General features: G+C 38.8%; 1 protein-coding gene across 1 annotated transcript in view; it reads left to right on the forward strand.

The window, feature by feature from the left end:
- LOC122789417 (cysteine and histidine-rich domain-containing protein 1-like) overlaps nt 1-21247 on the forward strand; it is a 338356-nt gene that overhangs the window by 170893 nt on the left and 146216 nt on the right. Inside the window, exon 7 of the mRNA XM_044056856.1 lies at nt 8304-8374. Coding sequence (XP_043912791.1) covers nt 8304-8374 — 71 coding nt within the window. The remainder of the gene's footprint in view (nt 1-8303; nt 8375-21247) is intronic.

Raw genomic sequence — 21247 nt, forward strand, 5'->3', positions numbered from 1 at the left:
AAATAAGGGTGTTTAATAGAAAGAGCCTGAAGCTCTGACACCCGCCTAGCTGATGTAATAGCCACCAAAAAGAGGGTCTTCCATGACAAATATTTCAATGGACAAGAGGAGGCTGGTTCAAACGGAGGTAGCATTAATTTAGATAATAAAAGGTTCAGATTCCAAGGTGATGTAGGAGTTCTAACTGGTGGTCTAATATGGAAAGATCCTTTCAGAAAGGCCTTACAAAGTCTGTGAGCCATAATAGGAGCCCCACATTCTTCCATATGAAAGTTGGAAATGGCAGCCAATTGCACTCTTAAAGTGGCAGGAGAAGCTCCTTGGTGGAATAACTCGGTTAAAAATTCCAAGATCTTATTTAAGGGAGCTATAACAGGGTCCAATTGCTGTGTATTTGCCCAGTAAACAAAACACTTCCATTTACTAGTGTAAGTCTTTGTAGTGGAAGCTTTATGAGAAGCCACTAGTATATTCTGAACTGCAGGTGAAAGAAGATCAGACCTGGCTAAATAGGGAAGCGGAGCAGCCAAGCTGCTAGTTGGAGTGACAGTAGCGAGGGGTGGGGAGCCCCTGACGAGTGGGTCAGTAGATCCGGCTCCGGGTCCAGGATCCAGGGTTCCCGAATGCGGTGTGCCAGAAGAAAGGGAAACCAGATTTGACGAGGCCAGAATGGGACAATGAGGATAATCGTCCTTTGCAGGTTGTTGGCTTTCTGCAGAAACTTTGCAATCAGGGGAAAAGGAGGAAAAGCGTACAGGAGACCCGGGGGCCAATCCAGAGCGTCCCTGGGGACTTCCCCTGGCGGGGGTAATAGGGCAAAATAGCTTCTGCATTTGGCGTTCATTGGAGACGCAAAAAGATCGCAGGAAGGCTGGCCCCATTTGCAAAAAATCTCCTTCGCAACTGACTGTTTGAGGGACCACTCGTGAGGCAACAGGATTGCTCTGCTCAACCTGTCGGCTATGACGTTGGATGACCCCGGGATGTGCGTTGCAATCAGAAAGCGACCCGTGGACTCCGCCCATTGCCAGATTCTCATGGCCTCTCTGCATAGCTGATAAGACTTGGTTCCCCTTGTTTGTTTATGTACCAGACTACGGACATGTTGTCCGTCTGAACTGCAATAGTCCCTAGAGGAAGAAGGGAAGCAAAGTGTTGCAACGCTAGAAACACTGCCCTCAACTCTAGAACATTGATGTGCAGATTGTACTCTAAATTGGTCCATTCGCCTTGGACTGTCTGTCCCTGAAAGTTGCCCCCCCACCCTATCAGGAAAGCGTCCGTGGTCACCGTAGCTGTCGGCGTGGGTAGCACAAATGGTCTTCCGCTGGAAAGGCTGCAAGTCCGGAGCCACCAAGCTAGGTGCGATTTGCATGTGTTTGTGATCAGAATTTCGTGTGTTAGAGGTAGCTGTTGGAACGACCATTGTGCAAACAGTAGCCATTGTAGAACTCTCATGTGCAGTCTTCCCAATGGTATCGCAATGAGAGAAGCTGCCATGAGACCCAAAACCTTCAGAACCAGATTTGCTGGGGATTTTCTGGATGACAGAAGAAGAGATATGTGACTTTGTAGTGAGGCTATCCTTTCTGGAGGAAGACTTAGAATTAAACGATGCGTATCCAATTCTGCTCCTATGAATGAGATATGCTGTGATGGCTGTAGTAAAGATTTTTCGAAATTTACGGAAATTCCGAGATGAACACAAAGCTGCAGTGTGTAATCCCTGGCCTGAATCAGTTGACGCTGGGTGGTGGCAGAAAGGAGCCAGTCGTCCAGATACGGAAACACCCGGAATCCCAGGCGTCTCAAGTGAGACGCTACCACTGCCATGCATTTGGTGAAAACCCTGAGGGCTGAGGTCAGACCAAAGGGCAGGGCTCGAAACTGAAAGTGGCTGGCTCCCATCCGGAAGCGCAAGTGATCCCTGGACGCCCTGGCCATTTTGATATGGTAGTATGCGTCCTTCAGATCTATTGAGCACATCCAGTCGTCCTTCTGTAAAAATGGAAGGATCGATTGAAGCGTGACCATCGAACTTTTCTTTCTTGAAGGTATTGAGGTTGCTTAGGTCCAGAATCGGCCTCCAGTCCCCTGTCTTCTTTGGAACTAAAAAGAACCTTGAGTAAGTTCCGAATCCTCTTTGGTCCGCTGGGACTGGTTGGATTACTCTTTTTTCTAGCAGCTTTGAAATTTCTATAGCTGCAGGGTCTCGCAGATGGGGTGGCACATCTGGGAGTGTTTGCTTCGGAATTGGGGGCAATAGGAAGGGTATTCTGTAGCCTCTGGTAACAACGCTTTTTACCCAATTGTCTGATGTAAGATTTTTCCAGGCCTGAGGGTATAAAGCTAAGTGACCCCCGACTGCCTCCAGAGCAGGACAGTCGGGCCTCCTCTCAGGAGTGCTGGAAAGGTTTCCCAGGGGGTGTATCCCTGTCACCTTGGTTTTGGACCCCTCTGCCGCCAGGGCGGCGTCTTCCACCTCTGCCCCCTCCTCTGCCTCTAGAGGCCGCATCACCCTGTGTGCCTGGGAAAGATCCTTGGGGTTTTCGAAACCACATTTTTCCACCACGTTGCCCTTTGGGGTATGGTCTGGATGGGGTGGAAAAACGGACTCCGACAGCAGACAGAGTCTTTCCCTCTTGCTCACACCGGGTAAGGGTCTCCTTTACTTTGGGGCCAAAGAGTGGCACCATCAAATGGGGCGTTAAAGGAAGATTTGAAGGCTTCATAAATGAACATAAGCGCATCCAGGATTGTCTACGAAGAGCAATCGCTGAAGCTGCTGCCCTACTCGATCCTTGACTGCGTATGAGATCAGCCTCATGGACGAGTTTGCAATAGATGTAAGGGTATTGAGATGTGCTGTAACCTTCTCTGAAACAGCAGCATCTGTAGTACCCTGGAGGGTATCTCCCAACTCTTTGATTAGATCCCTCTGTAGCCGTGTGAAGTGGGTCAAATAGTTCAGGGATCGCATAGAAAAAGCCGCTGAACTAAAAATGCGCTTCCCATACCTGTCCATAGTCCTAGAATCTCTGTTAGGCGGATGAACAGATGAGGAAGATTCAGACATCTCCTTTTTCATGGCCGCTGCCACCACCATAGCGTCCACTGGCACTCCCTTTGTCAGATAAGCCTTATCCTGAGGGGCAGTAATATATTTGTTAGGCTTTCTAGGGACTGGCTCCACCGTGTCAGGAGTCTCCCATGCCCTTCGAGCAATCAGCTCCATCAACTCATCGAAGGGCGGAGTGACCCAGGAGGAGGAAGGGCGAGCACCGAATGCCTTCAGCAAGACTGACTCATCCTCAGAAGGGGGGAGGGCTTGCCAATCGCCTCTCTGCTTTAGGATCTCCAGGATGTCAGAAAAGGAGACATCCTCTGAGGGTGATTTTGGGGACCCTTCTGACTCATCCAAGTCAGTGACCGATGTCAATGATTCTTGTGGAGAATCTAAGTGTCTCCTCTTACACAATCTTTTCCTCGGAACTTCCTCGGGGGGGCATCCGAAGAAGCCTCCGAGGAAGAGGGGGCACCCTCCATGGGGTGGCTGAGACACAGGTGCTCGACGCTTAGATGTAGCCGTGGGTGCAGAGGAGGATAACGGTCCTTTATGGGAAGGAGAAGCCGTTTCTGCTGATGTGGTTGTCTGGGTAGACAACACCTTCCTCATGAGGTCGAAGGCCCCCGGGTCCCGAGTCGAGGTATCTCCCAGTTCCGAGGAAATCGGAAGAATCCCCGAGACAGGCATCGACCCTGAGGACGGAGCCGAGTCGATCCGAGCCGAGGCCCCGAGAGGGAGAGTCGGAACCGAAACATCGGTCCGACTCTCAGTCCCGGACCCAAGGATGGATCTTCGGCTCCGAGACTCCGGTACCGGATCCGACGGAGTCGAGGTGAACGGAGCCGACCGAGAGAAAGACGGTTCTGGCACCGAGGGCTCCACAATCACCAGATCAGCCTCTCCCGGCTCCGAAGACTGGATAGGCATCGGAGGAGGAACAGGTGGAGATAAGGGAAGGTCTTCGAGTCTCGACACCAACTGGGAAGAGACAGAGATGAGTTTGGATAAGGCCGTGTTCTCCATTAATTAATGCACCACGCGGTCTACATCGGTGTCGGAGAGGGGCCTGGAAGAACGCGTCGAAGGAATCGAAGATGGAGCCAACCTCAACAGTGCCGGGGGAGGGAGCTCCGTCACCGGTTCCAAGACTCGCAGCTCGGAAACTGACAACAGTTCAAGACTCGGCCCCGAAGTCTGTGGAACCGGTGATCGAACTTTGACTGAAGAGCTCGGAGCCGATGACCTGGGCTCCGACGTCTTCGATTCCTTTGAGGATTTGGATGTCTGGTCTGAAGCATCCAGAGCCTCTTGAAAGGCAGGCTTCAAAAGCCCCCTGTCCATAAGTTTCCTGCGCCTATCTGTCATGACCCTCCCACTGAAAGAATGACATATTGAGCAGTTTTCTTGCAGATGGAGAGGGCCAAGACAGTAGACACAGGAACTATGATTATCAGTCACAGACATCTTCTGTCCACATTGGCAGCGTTTAAAACCAGATTTAGCTTTCTCAGACATGTCAAAATAGGTACAGTAACTAGAGAAATAGCCAGTAATATGTCCAGTCCAGTAAAATTGTCTAATCCAGAAATAATTTTGTCAAATCCAGTAATTTAGTCCAATCCAGTAGTCAATCCAAGTTAAATGGGTGGAGTAGGCCCCGAGGGAAAACTCTAATAAAGTATATAAAATTTATATACGGAACCGAGAACCCTCGATACACTAGTCACACACACACACACAGTCACTTAGGAACAACTTTTAGAAAAAGTATAGAAGAAATATAAGAAAATAATTAATCTTAGCTTGAGTTGGCCCGAGCTCATCAAATCTGATGCGAACGTAGCAGCGGCAAACTAGATCTGAGGTAAAGGCAGAGGGGGATTGTGGGAGTTAGGTTGGTCTCGAGCTTCTTCTCGATGCAGAGCTTGCAAGCGGCCGACACGGAGCCGAGGATCGGCTCTGAACCCAGGTGTAAGAACAAATGGCGAGATTGAACACTCTCACATCAGTGACTATGAATAATTATGCCCTGTGTAACACAGGGACAGGCTAGACATTAAAACAGTAGTTTTGTAAAGAGGGAAGTAAATATGCAGGTGGGAATTCCCAAGTTCAAAAGATTTTTTTACAGAAACTATTTTATATAAATCCACATTTTGTACTATTGCTGTGAGATTGGATATCCTAGGTAAACTGTGAGCAGCAGTATATTTAATTAATTAGGATTATAGGAAGGACAAGTTTGTTTATGTATGTACATGTGTATGGCAACAGGCACCAACTATTTTTCAATATGCTTTTATTAGATAGATGGGTAGAGACAAAGGTATGTATATTGCCAAAACCATGTGGAAGGTAGTTATGTGCAAAGCACAGGAAAAGCTTCTCTGACATCTAAGTGAAACAAAAGACATAATGAAGGTTAGTCTGACACAGCATAGACTGAAGGCTAGGAAGCTGACACAATTAGTTTTAGCCAAAGTTGAGTTTTGTATTAGACAAATCAGCAGTGACTGAAATATAGCATCATAATAATAAGACGCTTCTGTTTTTTTTATTATTATTCATTAGCGAGAGTTAAATTCTAAAAAGATAAACCAGGGTAGACTGTTATATGGTTGAGAGATTAAAGACTACATATTTTTTATTTTTTATGTTTACAGTAAAGACCAAGTAAAATATTTGGATTATATTAATCCAAAGATTCAAGGTTCAGTTCTTGGCTAACTGACAACTGTTTTTCTGATACATAAAGAACTGAATATTTGGTCGTGTATAGTGAATTCATACAGAAGTGTCTTATTTCAAGGCTGATGTATTAAAAAAGTACAAATAATGTTTTATGGTTATTTAACAGTTTAAAGGGAAAAATAACATGAATTTTAAAAGGAATTTTAATATTAATGATTTCATGGGTATGTATTTAACCTTCATTCTTGTACAGGGTAGTAATCAAGTCCTGGTAGTGGTTTCAAACTGCTTTCTTATTAGGGTCTTTGTGTCTCATTTGTTTAAATGGGAAATATATATATATATCAACTCCAACAGCAAAAAAAAAAAAAAAAAAAAAAACTCGGAAAAGAGGGAGAAAGTGGGGACAAAACAACACTCACTTTCTCATTCTTCTACAAATCTAGCCACCATGACTGGATGTTGGGAATTATTCAGGTGTGACATTCTGAGAAATGATCACCTGGCCATCAGCAAACAGTAGACCTCCCTGTAATATTTAAATGTGGAATTATTATTTTATTTTTATTTAGTTTTTTTCCCTTTGAACAAACCGATTTTGTCCATTTGGATGAGAATATTTTTGGGAGATGGTGGTAGAGGGTCCTGGCTTAGGATGAGAATGCTCAAACAGTAACAATAGCATCACACAGGAAGCCCAAACAGAGGATAATTTTGCAAGATGCTGAGATATAAATAATGGGGCTGTAGAAAATAATGACAGTTCATCTTTTTAGCATATTTAAGCAGAAGCAAGTCTCAAACTCAGGTTCATGTTTAGAGAGTTTTTCAGTCTATCCTGGTTTTTAATTGTAGCTAGTTTGGAGTAGGGATATATAAATATTCACACTGACAGAGAGAGATGAAATAGTTCTGGTATGATGATAAGGTCTGAGTTGAGGATGACATGTAACAGCATGCTCAAGCAATAAAGGCAGATAAGAGGAAAAGCTATATGATGGGTGTGAAATTGGTCTGATAGCATTACTTAAGACTTGAATTCCACTGTGCATTTGAGAACACACAAGAACACATCTGATGTACTAGTTTTATTTATTTATTTATTTGCAGTAGAAATTTGCTTATTTTACACATTGATTTGACAAAAGGAGGTTTGCAAATATCTTTTCACAGGTGCTTCTCTCTTTTGCCAGGGTGTCTCTGTTTGGGTCTTATATGCACACATCATGAGACTTTTGCTGGTTTATTTCAAATTTATTTGGTACCTGCCCCCCAAGATAAACATACATCAGGCTTTTTGATAAGCTGGGTGTTTCAGAAATTAGCAATATTCTCCAGTTATGTGTAATGACAAGTTAAACTAAGGGTGAAACACATCTATAAATCTGAATCTTGACTTGGTCTCATAGTATTAATAAAGACATGTATCCCACTATCCATTTAAGAGCTGATGTGCTGTTACATTTATTTTTCAAGGGAAAATGTTGCATGAAACCTTTCTACAGATATTTGTGTATATTACCAGTACCTTTCTGGTTGGGTCTTACATGTATGTGGATTTGGGAGTTGTACTCTTTTGCTTCAATCATATTTGGTGCTTACACTTAAGGTAAACATTTGTTAGGTTTTGATAAGCTGAGTATTTTAAAGCATGGCTACATCCTACAGTTTTGGTCTATAGATGTGCCTGTAGATGGCAAAACATATAGGAGCAAAACTGGGGCAAGCAAATCCAGGGACTGTAAGTGCCTAGCATATACAGCTTTAAGTAGACAGACATTTTTTATAAGTACTTAATAGTGCTCAAAATGAAGCAGGGATGTGCATGAAGACCCTGGTGTAAAGACTAGTCTCATTCATAGGTCTGCACGGTATTGCTCATTCAGGAGCCACTGTGCTTAAACCTAGTTATTTCTTTAGGAGAAATCTGTACATCTCCCATGATTCTTTGGCAAAAGGAAGTTTCTCAATGGCTTTGTGAACATGCTTTGGGCAAAGTGATATCGCTATTTGCCATCATCAGTGTCTCTGTGATCCAGTAACTATTCAGATTACTTGAATTTCTACAACTACTGTATACAACTGCTCATTGTAAAATATTTCTGCAACTCCCTGCTATTAGATATAAACAGTCTTCTGACAACTGTGTCTGTTATAAGACAGTTGTCAAAATGCTCTCTTTCTTCCTTAAAATACCAAAGATCTCCAGACTGTATTGTTGCTATTACATTAAGTAGTTTTGCAGTGCATCTCATTGTATTTTTCTGTCTCTCCTGTCACCCCATAATATCCTTCATTAATAATCTAGCACTCACCAATGATTTATATTGTCAGCTCATATGAAATCTGTTTTAGCCAGTAAGAGTCTTTCATAAAATGTTGGAAGAATTTTTAATTTTCCTGATGAGATCTGTCCAGAATTTTTATTTTTAAGAAGATAGAAGTCCCCTTAGTCCAATTGTCCATATCAGCTCATGAGATAACTGAATTTATGTAAACAGCCAAATCTCATTTTATAATGCATATTTCTTTTTTTCCCCGGCAGACATATCAGGGGGCAGAAAGTAATTCAGATGCCTGTGTGTATCACCCAGGAGTTCCTGTTTTCCATGAAGGGTAAGGTATAATATATGCTAATTCACTGCAGCATTTTAGTACCACAATTTTATATTTTATATGTTAAACCAAGTTGTAATATAATGAATGTCTTTATGTGTTGTAAAAACAGATGAATAACCCATATGTTACACTGTGAAAGCAAAGAAAAACAAGCATTTGCCAGTGCTGACCTTTTTACATACACTACTGGTGCTGCGGTAGCGTTGTTGCCTCACATTAAGATGCTGACCGGTTCGACTCTCAGCTAGAGCGTCATCTGTGTGGAGACATGCGTGAATGGGCATACCTTCGTTGAAGGTTGTCCGTTAGGGCTGGCAACTCAGCATGTAAAAATCAACTGCCAATCATTAGTGGACCGGAGTTCCGCTGTGGCGACCCCTAACTGGGAAAAGCCAAAAGACACAACAACAACTGCTAATATACAGCAGTAAAAGATAACAATATGAAATTAGCAAAAGGATGAAGTATCAGGCAGTGAAAAAAGGGAATAAAAACTATAAGTCTTCTTTGCATTCCAGATTGTGTGTTTGCGTGTATGTATTTTTACACGGGTCTACTTCAGTAGACCGAACTCTCACTTACCCAACTTTCATAATGCCGAGATGAAAAAGCCGACAACCCCATAACACCAACATCCTGGAAGTTCTGGACACTGACTTTCCACTCGAGGTAAGTAACCGCTTGGCCACCATGTTGAACTATGCCCCTTACCCCCTGCAGTAATGCGATCTCAGAATTGGTATATTTAGTTAGGGGTATGGGGGGTGAAGCCCCCCCACATGGGTGAGATCACTTTGCTTCGGTTTTAATTTATTTTTCAGGTTGGCCAAGTGGTTACTTACCTGGAGTAGAAAGTCAGTGAATTAAAAAAAAAATCAAAGGCAACCCTGCCCCATGGCTATCCTTAGCAACTAAGCAACTCAAGAAACAAAGAGACCAAGCCTGGAAGGACTGGACAAAAAATAAAACAGCTCCTACTTTACTAATATATAGACAACTAAAAAAAACTAACAAAACAACTTATCACCAAAGATTAAAAAAAAACAATTACTCAACCAATCAAAACACTCACATTAATAATCCAAAATTATCCTGAGCCCCAATCAATAAACTGTTAAATCCAGGACAAGCTAGATAGTCAAAACCACCAAACATATAGAAACAAAATGATACTGTAGCTAACCAATTCAATAACCACTTTAAACAAACAGTTCTGTCATTAACCAACCAGGTGACTAATCAAGCACCTGATGTCTCTGATGAATTAAATAACCTCTTTCAATATTTCTCCAATAAGTTTCCACAGATACCATCAAATAACCCTCAAAAAATTAAAGTCTACTATAACTGTCCCTGACAATCTACTTAGTGTCTATTTTAAAACAGCAGCTGAAGGTTACTACATACTCGGTCTGCAGGTTGATAAACTGATCCATATCTGAAAATAAAGTCACCTTGCTAAGGAAAATAAAATAATCATCATTCCACTGCACAAGGGAATCTATGTTAGAATGTCATCTATACAAATAGTTGACATTGATAACATAGGCAGACAATACAAAATATCCAGAATATCGAAACCTGTCATAAAAAGCATAAAACATATTTTTGCAAGTGGGGGGCAAGCCCCTTATACACCCCCCACCCTTGTTAATTGTTTATACCAACTCCAAGACTGTACTACATGGGTAGAAAGGCCAAACCCCCACTCCCTGGTACACAATCTACTGGCATTTGTTGACCTTCTGAACATTCAATGTTCTGTAAAGAATATAAAAATGTTTAATAAAACTTTAGTGCCTCAGCTATCAAGCCTTCAAGAAGTAAAATATAAAAAAAAAATCAGCAAATATATACAAATCACATGATAAATAAAACAATTAGCTACATCAAGTACTTCCAGTTACATTCAGAATTTAAGCCTAAAGGCGTTAAAGTGCCACACATAAATTCCCTATATAATAATTTATTTTTAAGTAAAGCATTTTCCCCATACCTAACTACCACCTGTTCAAGGACAGTACCCCACAGACCAGAAAAATCACCCTGATGACATAATTTAAAATGTAGGACAATGGGACTATCAGAACATTGATTTTTTTTTCATGTCCCTAAAATGCTTCTGCAATCTAAGTTTAAAAGCTCTGTTACTTTCACCTAAATAAGAAAAAGGTTGCAAGGGCATTTGAGGGTATACATAATGCCCTCAGTGTTACATGTAAACATATTCACAGGCTTAAATTTAACATCATTAATTTTAGAAAAAGAACCCACAATCAACTTATAAATAGAACATTCTCCACATGGAAAAGTGCCAACTAAAGATGGATGTCTACAAATGTATGTAGCAGGAGATACAAAGCTAATATGTATCAACATATCCCCCAAACTCCTACCCCTTTTGTAAGAAAGAAGAAGAAACTTTTACAATATTGAAGAAAGTTGACTATTCCTTAACAGGAAATCCCAGTAACATCTAAGAAGAACTATTCATTCCTTACTAAACATATTAAATGTAGTAATGAAATATATTTTCTTTTTGGCTACTTCATCATCAGCAACCTGAGGAGCTTGTTTTTAGTAACTAGTGTATAAGAGTGTTTAAAAAGTGTGCCTCCACTATCCTGCTCTCATAACTCTACAAAAAGATACCTTAACCAAACCCTTTGAATATCCTCTAGGTATAAACCTTTGAGATGTCCCCTTCACTTCATTAAAAAAAAATTAGTTCCTGGTTATATAAACCTCTGTAAACATAAAAACTCCTCATAAGGTAAGGAGGAGATTAAATGGGAGGGATGGCAACTATCTCCATGTAGGTACTGTCCACATTCACAAATGTCCTATGTATAGTGGTTCTTATTTTCTCATTATTACAACTATGCAACTTAACATCCAAAAAATAATAATAAAATTTAAACCTATTTTTCTGTAAATTATCAACAAAATCAGTAGCTTTACTTATATCCATCCCAACAAAAATCAAACCATCAATACACCTAAAATAATAAATCACATTCTTTCTCACAAATTCATTATTGTATGTATATGTATATATATATATATATATATATATATATATATATATATATATTTTTTTTTTTTTTCATTTCAAATAATGCCATCATTAAATTAGCATACACTATCAAATCTGCTGGGCATGGTCTGTACTCATACAATGATGCTAAGGTCTGGTACTCCTTATCTATGTCCATCAGGTCAATACCCTCTCTCCAGTCCTTTAAAACCATTCTGAAAGACTTCCTTACCAAAATCTTGCTCTGCTCTTGCTCAACCCCAGGATAAATTATATCCCTAAATATGAACAAGTACCTTTTTGTACATTATACCTTCTTACTCCCATTTCTTTACTCACTTCCTAACTTAATTTAATTTTTTTCTTCTCTGACTTTCAATCTAAATATGCCATAACTCTTTTTTTCTCTTACTTTATATTATAATTCTTGTTCATAGTATACTAATTTCTCTAAACTGCCTAAAATGTCTATAAATAATAAATTATTGTCATATAAGTTATTTATTTTCTAACAATGTTGTCACATTATGTCTAATTTGATATAATTATTTAAACAGTAAATGTTTTTGTATTATTTTTGAAGCTTATAAAATTATTCTTTTTTAAATATTTGTCTAATACTTTGGAGCTTTTCTCCATGGGTCTCCACTGAAAATGGGCACCTACCTAGTGAGACTTTCCAAGTAATCAAATGTCAAAAAAATGAGGGATTGGTCTTTTGGTGGTATAAGCCTTCCAGATTAGAATTATCAGTAATTAAGACTTTCCTATTTTTATTAAATGAGAATTATTCAGCGAAATGGAAGAAATTTCAAGAAGTCCTTTGTTTTGACACTAATGAAAGAACCAATTCCAATAAACTATTAATTCTAAATAACCCATTTATATGGATATTGAAAAAATGTTTTTCTCTAAATACACTTCCCAGTAATATACCTTACTATATGAAATTTTTGTTAAAAGATTTTCGAAATTATATATACAAAAATATGATGCACAAATATTGGATATTCATTTTATTTCCTATCACATACACAAAAGACATTATTGTCTCTTCCAATTTGTCTAATATTTTCCCATTCTTCTTCTTCTTCTTTCAGCTTTTCCCGGTTATGGGTCACCACAGCGGATCACCTGTCTGCTCATTATTGGCAGTAGAGTTTTAAGGTATCGAGTTGCCAGCCCGGTGCCCGACCTTCCACAGAAGGCACACACACGCACACACAAACACCTAGGGCCAATTTAGAGTGTCCAATCCCCCTACAGCATGTCTTTGGGATGGGGAGGAAACCAGAGCACCCGGAGGAAACCCACATGACCACAGGGAGGACATGCAGACTCCTCACAGAAGGCCGCACAGAAGGCACCCCAGCTGAGGATCGAACCAGAGAACTAATATTTTCCCATTAAAGGAAAAAACTCAATTTTTGGTTCCAATTCTTACAAGATGATAATTTAATTACGTTAGAACATCTAATTATAAATTTTGACTTAAACAGTTTTGACTGGTTACAACTTCAATCTCTTAGAAATGTTATGTCTAACAAAATTAATTAATTTCCACAAAATTCAAGATCACGAATTCCTAAATTAATAAAAATGTTCACCTCTTTTATACAATAAAACAATTATTAAATGTAAACTATCAATCATATATCAAATAATTAATATAGAAACAAAAACTATTCCTGATAGTTACTGGACTTACTTTGTCACAACCAATAGTATGATTCTCACTGAATTAGATAAAAAAATAATTTTAGAATCATCCAAACTAACTACGTCATTGTTAAGGTGGAGAATATATGCATGGAAATTTATGAACAGACCTTTTTTCACACCTCATAAATTAGAATTGATTACCAAAGATAGGGTATTGTGCTGGAGATGTAAATCAGACTCTAAACCTGACTGGTCATACATGTTGTATGACTGAGTAGTCTTAAAGAAATTTTGGGAAAAAATCAATAATCTTCTCCAAGCACTTTTTACAGATAGATTTGTCGTGACCAAATCTTTGGTTTTATTCAATACTCCAATTCCTCCCTGTATTAGAAGAATCAAATATCCTCTTTTATGGTCTGTGTTAACAGCAGCTAGGAAAACAATAACTAAAAACTGGAAATCTGAACTTACACCTTCATTTGCAGAATTCAAAAATATTCTTACTGAAGTCTGTTGTTTAGAAATGTTGACTATTAAGTCAAGAACTACTAGAACATCCTATTCATATCATATATATTATGTGGTCCAACCTAGAGAATATTTTAAACAAAGATCCTTATTTTGTTTAATGTAACATTATGTTTTTTATGATATATTGTAATACTGTATTATTTAGACACTTTGTAAATACTTTGGTTCTTTTTACTATTATAAACCTTCTAAAAATTCAAAAAACAAAAAACAAACTGGTGAAAAAAACACCCTTGCAGGTCCAGTGCCTTTAAACTCCTGGATTCAGATAGATGTGTGCAAAGTTCTTTATAATCCACAGGTTATGTTGTAAACAAGAACGCCAATAAACGAAAAAAACAAATTGAAATTTTATTAAGCTTAAAAACAAGCTTTTTGTCGGCGCTCTGCACCAACTTCCTCAGCAAAACAAACTGCACCACACATTTGTCTCACTATAAATACATCACTACTCCACTCAAATGCGCCCCCTAGTGGCTCCCCTTTAAAAAGCACATAATTACACTTTGAAATTTTTAACTAAGAAGCGGCCAAAATGTTCAACAATTTGGTATCTACTACTCATACCTGCCATCAATGCTAGTAAACCTCTGATGATCCAAATATTGAATTTTTAAGCCACCATAATTACATATAAATACAAATGATCAAGTAGTGGAGTAGTGATGTATTTGTGGATTATAAAGAACTTTGCACACATCTATCTGAATCCAGGAGTTTAAAGGCGCTGGACCTGCAAGGGTGGTTTTTTCACCAGTTTCTTTTTACTATTATGTTTGTTTTGACTAATAAGCAATTTACTCTTTGAATATATGTAAACAATTTGTATTGTTATAAAACATAATAAAAATTGTTTTGAAAAAAAAAATGTCAAAAAAATCACAGAGATTCATCTAGTTCTTAATATACTTTGCTTTTAATCTAAAGCTGTTTGCCACCATGATGAGGGTTTTCTAATTGAAAGTATAAGGCTTTCATGGGATAGCTCAACATCTATCAGTCAGAGGAGCTTGCTGGTCCATCTGCACAGACACCAGCACGGTATGCTAGAAGTCTTGGGTTTGAGTTCCAAATGAGAAATAATATTACCTTTTCACTTCTATGAAGGATTTTGTGTGTGTGTGTGTGTGTGTCTGTGTAATTTGATCTTAATCATCATGCTGGGTGTTTCCTTGCTGAAAGGATAAAGATTTTAAGAGAAAACACAACATCTGTCTCTGTCCAGAGGCACTTGTTGGTCCAGTGGCAGTAACACCAGCAATGTACAAGAATTTACTATTATCCTTCCACTTCTATGATTCTAACTGTGACTAAGCAGAGATCTTTCTCTGTATTTATGGGTGTGAGTTTGTAATTTGATCTAAAGCTATTTATGAGAATATGGTTCTAATTCCTTTTTTCTTTATCTGATGCTTATTAATAAGATAGAATACTGATTTCCATCAACTGCGGTGGTGGTGTTGCGGTACCGTTGTCACCCCACAGTAAGACGTTGTCGCATTTGATTCTCAGCTAGAGTGTCTTCTGTGTGGAGACATGCATGAATGGGCGTACCTTCGTTGAAGGTTGTGCGTCAGAGCTGGCAACTCGGCACGTAAAAATCTACTGCCAATCATTAGCAGACCGGAGTTCCACTGTAGCGACCCCTAACTGGGAAAAAGACAAAAGGCACAACAACAACTGATTTCCATCAGCAACTTTTGCCCTTTGAAGGTTATCTTATTTTGCTGGATGGCTACAGGGTGAAAGGTTGGGCCTAATGGCATGACATAAGAGAAGAAATAAGAAATAAACAGGCCTCCAAAATGGCTTTATGCTAGTACCAACAACTATCATGGTAATTGATGCAGGAATCTCACATACCCAAGCTGGATCCTCCTGTGGTGGCCTGAAATCATTTTCCTGATATTCTCCATTTTTTCTAAAATGCTGCTATCATCAATCTGAACCTTGTGACCATTTAGTTTCCTTTATCCCCAGACTTACTGTTGGTACATCATTCCAAACTGGCTCACCAACATGTAGGATTAGTAAATAATGGCCAAGTTTTTGTCTGAAGACAGTCTTGAAGAGAGCAAAGGGATAGCAGTGTTTAGATGGGATCTTTTTGAAAAAGGCAGGGACTTTTCTTAACCAAGAATCACTATCTTCCTTTCACATTTTTTCAGATAAAGTCTTCATTGTTAAAGTGACCAACAGTGGAATTGTTGATGTCTGCATGGTTGGTGGAAGGCTGCTTCACTGACATGCCAGCTATTAGTTTAAGTACAAAACCATTGGTGAAATAATGTTTTTTTTTCTTCAGTATCTGGAAAAGCTCCCTTTCTCTTGTGCAGACAGTTGCACAATAAGGTGGAATGAATAAGTGAATACATGTGTATTAGAGAAACACTACTTCATTCCTGCAGAGCTTGGGATAGGTTGCAGAGGCAGAAGAAAGGGTATTCTTACTACACAGGAATTATATAGGTAGTCCTTGTAAACTCAGAAAGGGATATATTAAGTCACAGAGTTACTTGGGTAAGGCAACATGTTTTTTGACACTTTATGTATATATATATTTATATTTTTTTCTATATGCCACGTCTGATTATTCAGAAGTAGTAGAAAAGATTATGAACCTCCCTTGCTTTGCAGATGGCATTATCCAGAATTCTTGTACATCAGTTACAATGACTGCTGTTGGTGAATAGACTTTCTCTCCATTATCCAAACCTGTCCTTATGTTCGATACCTGCTGACCTCATCCAGGTCTGACTTTCTTCTAAACTGAGATGATTTGTTTTGTTTTGTGAGTAACAATGTGCTCACTGCATCAGCATTCAAATAAAATGGTTGCCAGTTCACTAGATTTGTCTTAAGAGAATGTATTACTTCAGCTGCTTTGGGTCGGTATCAGTCAGTACCAAAGTTTGACCTTGTTTGGTTCTTTGTGGCTTATTACATGCAAATAGGTCAGGTAAGGCAATAATGCCCTTCTAGCCTGCCTTTATACCAAAACAGTCATTCCCATAATTAATGTACAGGTTGTTCTTAAAAATATCTAAACTGGTGCTTGCTTTAATAAAATTTGGTAATCTGTTCCTGGCATCAGCTACAGTCTCAGAGAACCATGTTGCATCTCTGTCTTTACTATATAACCTCTTACAGAGGTTGTCTGATGATTCTCCTCTACTCTTTGATAACCCCAAACATTCCCAGGTATAGTTTCTAAATGACCTATATACCTGAGTAATGTCTCCTCTTAAATATCTGTATGAGACACTGTACCAATTCAGAAGTTTTAATATTTAATAATAAACTTTCACATCTACTTGTGCCCTTGCTATATATCTGCTGTACTCTTTCCAACTTACTCAGGATAATTTTTCTTAAACGTTTTCCATATTATTATTCCATATTCTTATTTGGGTATAATGTAATTTATAATTTAATCATTTCTGATTTCCCAGACTTTATACAGCCTATAGTTTTATAACTATCATTGGTTGATATGATCAGAAAAAATAAAATCTGGCTCTACCCATATACCCAGGTCCTTAAATGAATCCGGTTGCAATTCCTGTCTACTATAATTAGATATTCACATTTCAAGGTCTGTCTGTCTAATCTCGTATGCTTCATTTTTGATTTCTTTATCAGCATATTATTCTCCTGTGCCCCAAATGGTCAATTTAGTAAAGTTCTTTAGCAAACATGCCCTACTTGCAACAGATGTAAGCAGCTTACCCATTTTTATGTCATCCATATATGGACTACAGAATACCTCAGATGAAAAATATCTGAAAGGTACAGCCTAAACAAATATGTGTCGAGGACAGAACCCCGTGGGACTCCCTGTTTGTAATCTAGAATTTCACCTGTTCAGTTGCTGTATGATACTTGCCATGTCCTATTTATAAGCCATGCAGCTACTCATATTATAAAGATTACAGCAATACCTAGTTATTTTAAATTGTTGATCAGGATTTTGTACGTGATCCTAGAGCCTGAAGATAAGACTATATAAATTACGTCATAGCACAATTTTCATTTATACCCATTATTGTATTATTATAGGACATCATCATACATGTAATTATGTATCAGTTTTCAAGGGCTCCCTATTGAGATCTCTACACCCATAATCCTGAGTGCTGACACACTGGAAAAAAAGATGGAAAATGCAGGAGAAGAACAAATCCCAAACATTGCTCTTCTCTTTTAAAATTGTCTTTTTCAGTGGGACTAGCCCCCCCCTGCGCCCCCCATGTGGGGGGCAACCCCCACCCACCCATCTACCAAACTTATATATATACTAACTCTGAGATTGCCATACCTCAGAGAAAATGGAATATTCTCAGAAATTGCCATTTTCAACTTGATTATACAAGTCCATTTTTTCTGCCATTCAGCCTTGTCTCTATTTCATGACTCACACATGTGGTTGACATAATTTCAAACTGTTATCATTTTAATTTATACATGCTAATATATAGATTCAATTCCCAACCTTTCCATTTCTGACAATTATTGCTCCCTGGAGTTTACCATAAGATGAAGTATTTTCACAAATGAAAAACTTGGATATATGCTCCACACGAGATGAACACAATTCTGTAATGCAGTAACATTTTGAGAAACCTTTTCAATTTAAAGGGCATTTCTCTGCTTTCACTGTTAAGAATTCCAGAAAGGGCGGGGAAGCAGACAGATGTATTTTGTAAGGGAATATCATGTAGACAGTTACAAATGGCAATTTCACAAAGAATGTTCTTTGGGGTAAAAAAATGTTCTTTTGGGCAATATGCTATAGTTAGGAGAAATGCAGAGTAGTAGATTGGTTCTGTTTAATGTTACTGCTGCAGGTAAGATTATGCTGGCAGTTAAAACTGTCCTTAGCCTGATAGGTCAGTCAAGATTATGTTCTGCTGTGAAAACACGTAGCAAAATATGGACAGGAGGGGATTAAGAGTGGAAGGAGGGTGGGAAAGAAAGTATGTGACTTTGCACTCCACATTATTCTTTGAGTGTAGGTATAAAAACTTACTTGCTGTACAACTCAAAATAAGCTCAGATCTGCTTTTAAAGTGTTATTTAGACTACTAAGATTTACTTTAAGTTAGCCATTTTTTTTATTTTGGCTAATATGGTTCGACAGATGTATGATATATGTTTTTATTATTTTTGTATTTATTTATATTGCTGCTTTACATCTCTGAGTTTTAGCTGGGTGTTGTAAGTTGCTGCAGTGCACTAGCTGTGTGGGTAACAGTAGCAGTGAAAGCATTGTTTCCAAAGAACCGCCCATTTTCAGCAGTATCTAGTTTGGGGGTAGAATAATATAGTATCTGATACCACATCAAATTAAGCTGAGGTCCCTGGACCTTGTTTATATATATAGACTAACTGTAGGCACAGGAATATATATGGAATCATCAGTATCATAGTACAATGACATTTGATATATCAAACACCAACCTGCTGAAGCTAACTTGTTTCATCAAATAACCTAAAACATAACAAAAATATGACATACAGAATTTTTGTAGGAGGGCAAGATACACTGCATCCCTGTACCCTTGCAGTTTTATATATACCAAATCTGACTTTGCTCAACAGTGTGGAAAAGCTCAAATTTCCTTACCCTACTGACTGCTGAACTCAGTAAAGATACAGACCACACTGCAAGTCAGCATTGTAAGTGAATAGAACATAACCATTCACTTAGACAGCTCACATCAACAACCTGTACTTTGCACATAATCTGCAGCAAGCAGTAAAACCTAATTTGACCAAATGCTACAACACTGAATTTTGACAGTTAGGCCTGAAGAAATGAAGGACTCTGAGATACAACTTTACAAGTAATGTGTATACAAGGAGGCTAAAATGCCGCTTCCCAGATGATCAGATTGATTTGCTTCATCTTTCATTTTTGTTGACCCCTTAGATCCCTTTAGATTAAGGAGTTCTTGGTAAGCATAGTACTGCAGGATTTCACAACACTATCATTTTATTTAATATGTTTCTTAAACAATGACATATCATAATACTAAATGAACAGGTAGATGCTGAATCATTAGACATTTATATATACATGTGCTTTACTTTATTAATGCAAATCTGCCAGACAGGATAATACTGCATGGATAATGCATACACAGAAAGAATCAATAAGTCTGTGTAGCATTTATTGCAATGAGCATGTTATGTCTGGATGCAAGTATACATACGCAAGATCCTGGCATATTATGCTGATTAAATGTCATAGATAACATGACTAGATAATGATTTACGTTGGTGCTAATCCTTAGATATCAGTGGCCACTATTTGAATGACCTCTAGTCTGCCATTGTGTGATACATTAAAGTGGAGAATCCTAGATGTCATGTTTTTTACAGGGAGAGGGCCACAACTTCATGCACATCCTGATATGGAGTCTGCCCCCACGATCTCTAAACAGATTTCTTCCAACGTCATACTAATTTAGAAAAAAACAGAAAGGACAACTGTATTACCCTTCTCTTCAATTTCATGTCACCCTGGAATTAGTTTATTTAGAAATCAGGTTATTTTCAGTTCAGTTTCACAACTATTAACTGGAACATCAAGAAGGGAAAGATACACGGCTGTGGCACATTGGTCTTTGGCATACCAAAGATGTTCTAATATTAACAGCTGCTGATTTTCATAAATGTTTGGATCTTAGGCTGGTTCAGATCTGATTATAGGTAATTAGATGAATCTTGATTAAAGCAGGGCATCTAGCAATAAGCCATCTGTCGATAGAACAAAACCTTTGAAGTTTGAAATTTGAAAAAAAAAGAAAAGAACAGCCTGCATGTTTGAATGCATTCATGATGTGCATTTCTTATTCAGACTGGGAAGGAATGGCGGTTCAGGTGCAGAGAAAAAAATGGAAAAAATAATGGGATAGTAATGAAGGAAAAAGGTTGACACCTGGGCATAGTAGTTGGAAAGCAGGAACATTCTGAGTTGGGTTTACCAATTGTGGTAGGATAGTATGGGATGATGGGGACAGCATGGCAGTACAGAGGTGATGGGGGATCAAGACAAAATGGAGAAGTGGAAGTCAGGTCATGGGAAGAAGTTCAACTTTGCTATGCCTCTCCCTGCAAGTAAATCTGAATCTGGCTGCCTCTTTGCATTGGACCTGCTGCAACCCTGCAGGTATGCTGTATCTGAACTTGTTGGTATTCTAATTGCAGGCTGGTATAATGTTTGAGGTTGTCCCACCTATGAACATTAATAAATGCAATCAGGTTAGACCATGTAGTACAATGGATGTAACAATGCAGGCTTGTAGCAAGTCAAATCATGCACATGTGATGATCAGTGCAGGCTTGTAGCAAGCCAAACCATGCTATGTAATGCATCAGTGCAGGCTGGTTATTCTCAACACTGGACTACAACGAACAGTCTGCTAACAAAAATGGTAAATCTGTGGTCTTTGGCAGCCATTGTACAACTGAATGCTTACTTTTTCCAGAAATGTCCTTTGTTTGGGAAATGACAAACTCTGATAGCCCTCCTAGAGACAGTGAGATGCTGGGTAATAAGTGATGGGCAGCAAACAGCAGCAAATTGCCATTGTGCAAAACACATTACTTACATGATGGTGTCGGGGAAGGCA

Source organism: Protopterus annectens, chromosome 14.part0 (assembly GCF_019279795.1).
Source record: "Protopterus annectens isolate FY-2018-M chromosome 14.part0, PAN1.0, whole genome shotgun sequence".
In the NCBI taxonomy this organism is placed as follows: domain Eukaryota; kingdom Metazoa; phylum Chordata; order Ceratodontiformes; family Protopteridae; genus Protopterus; species Protopterus annectens.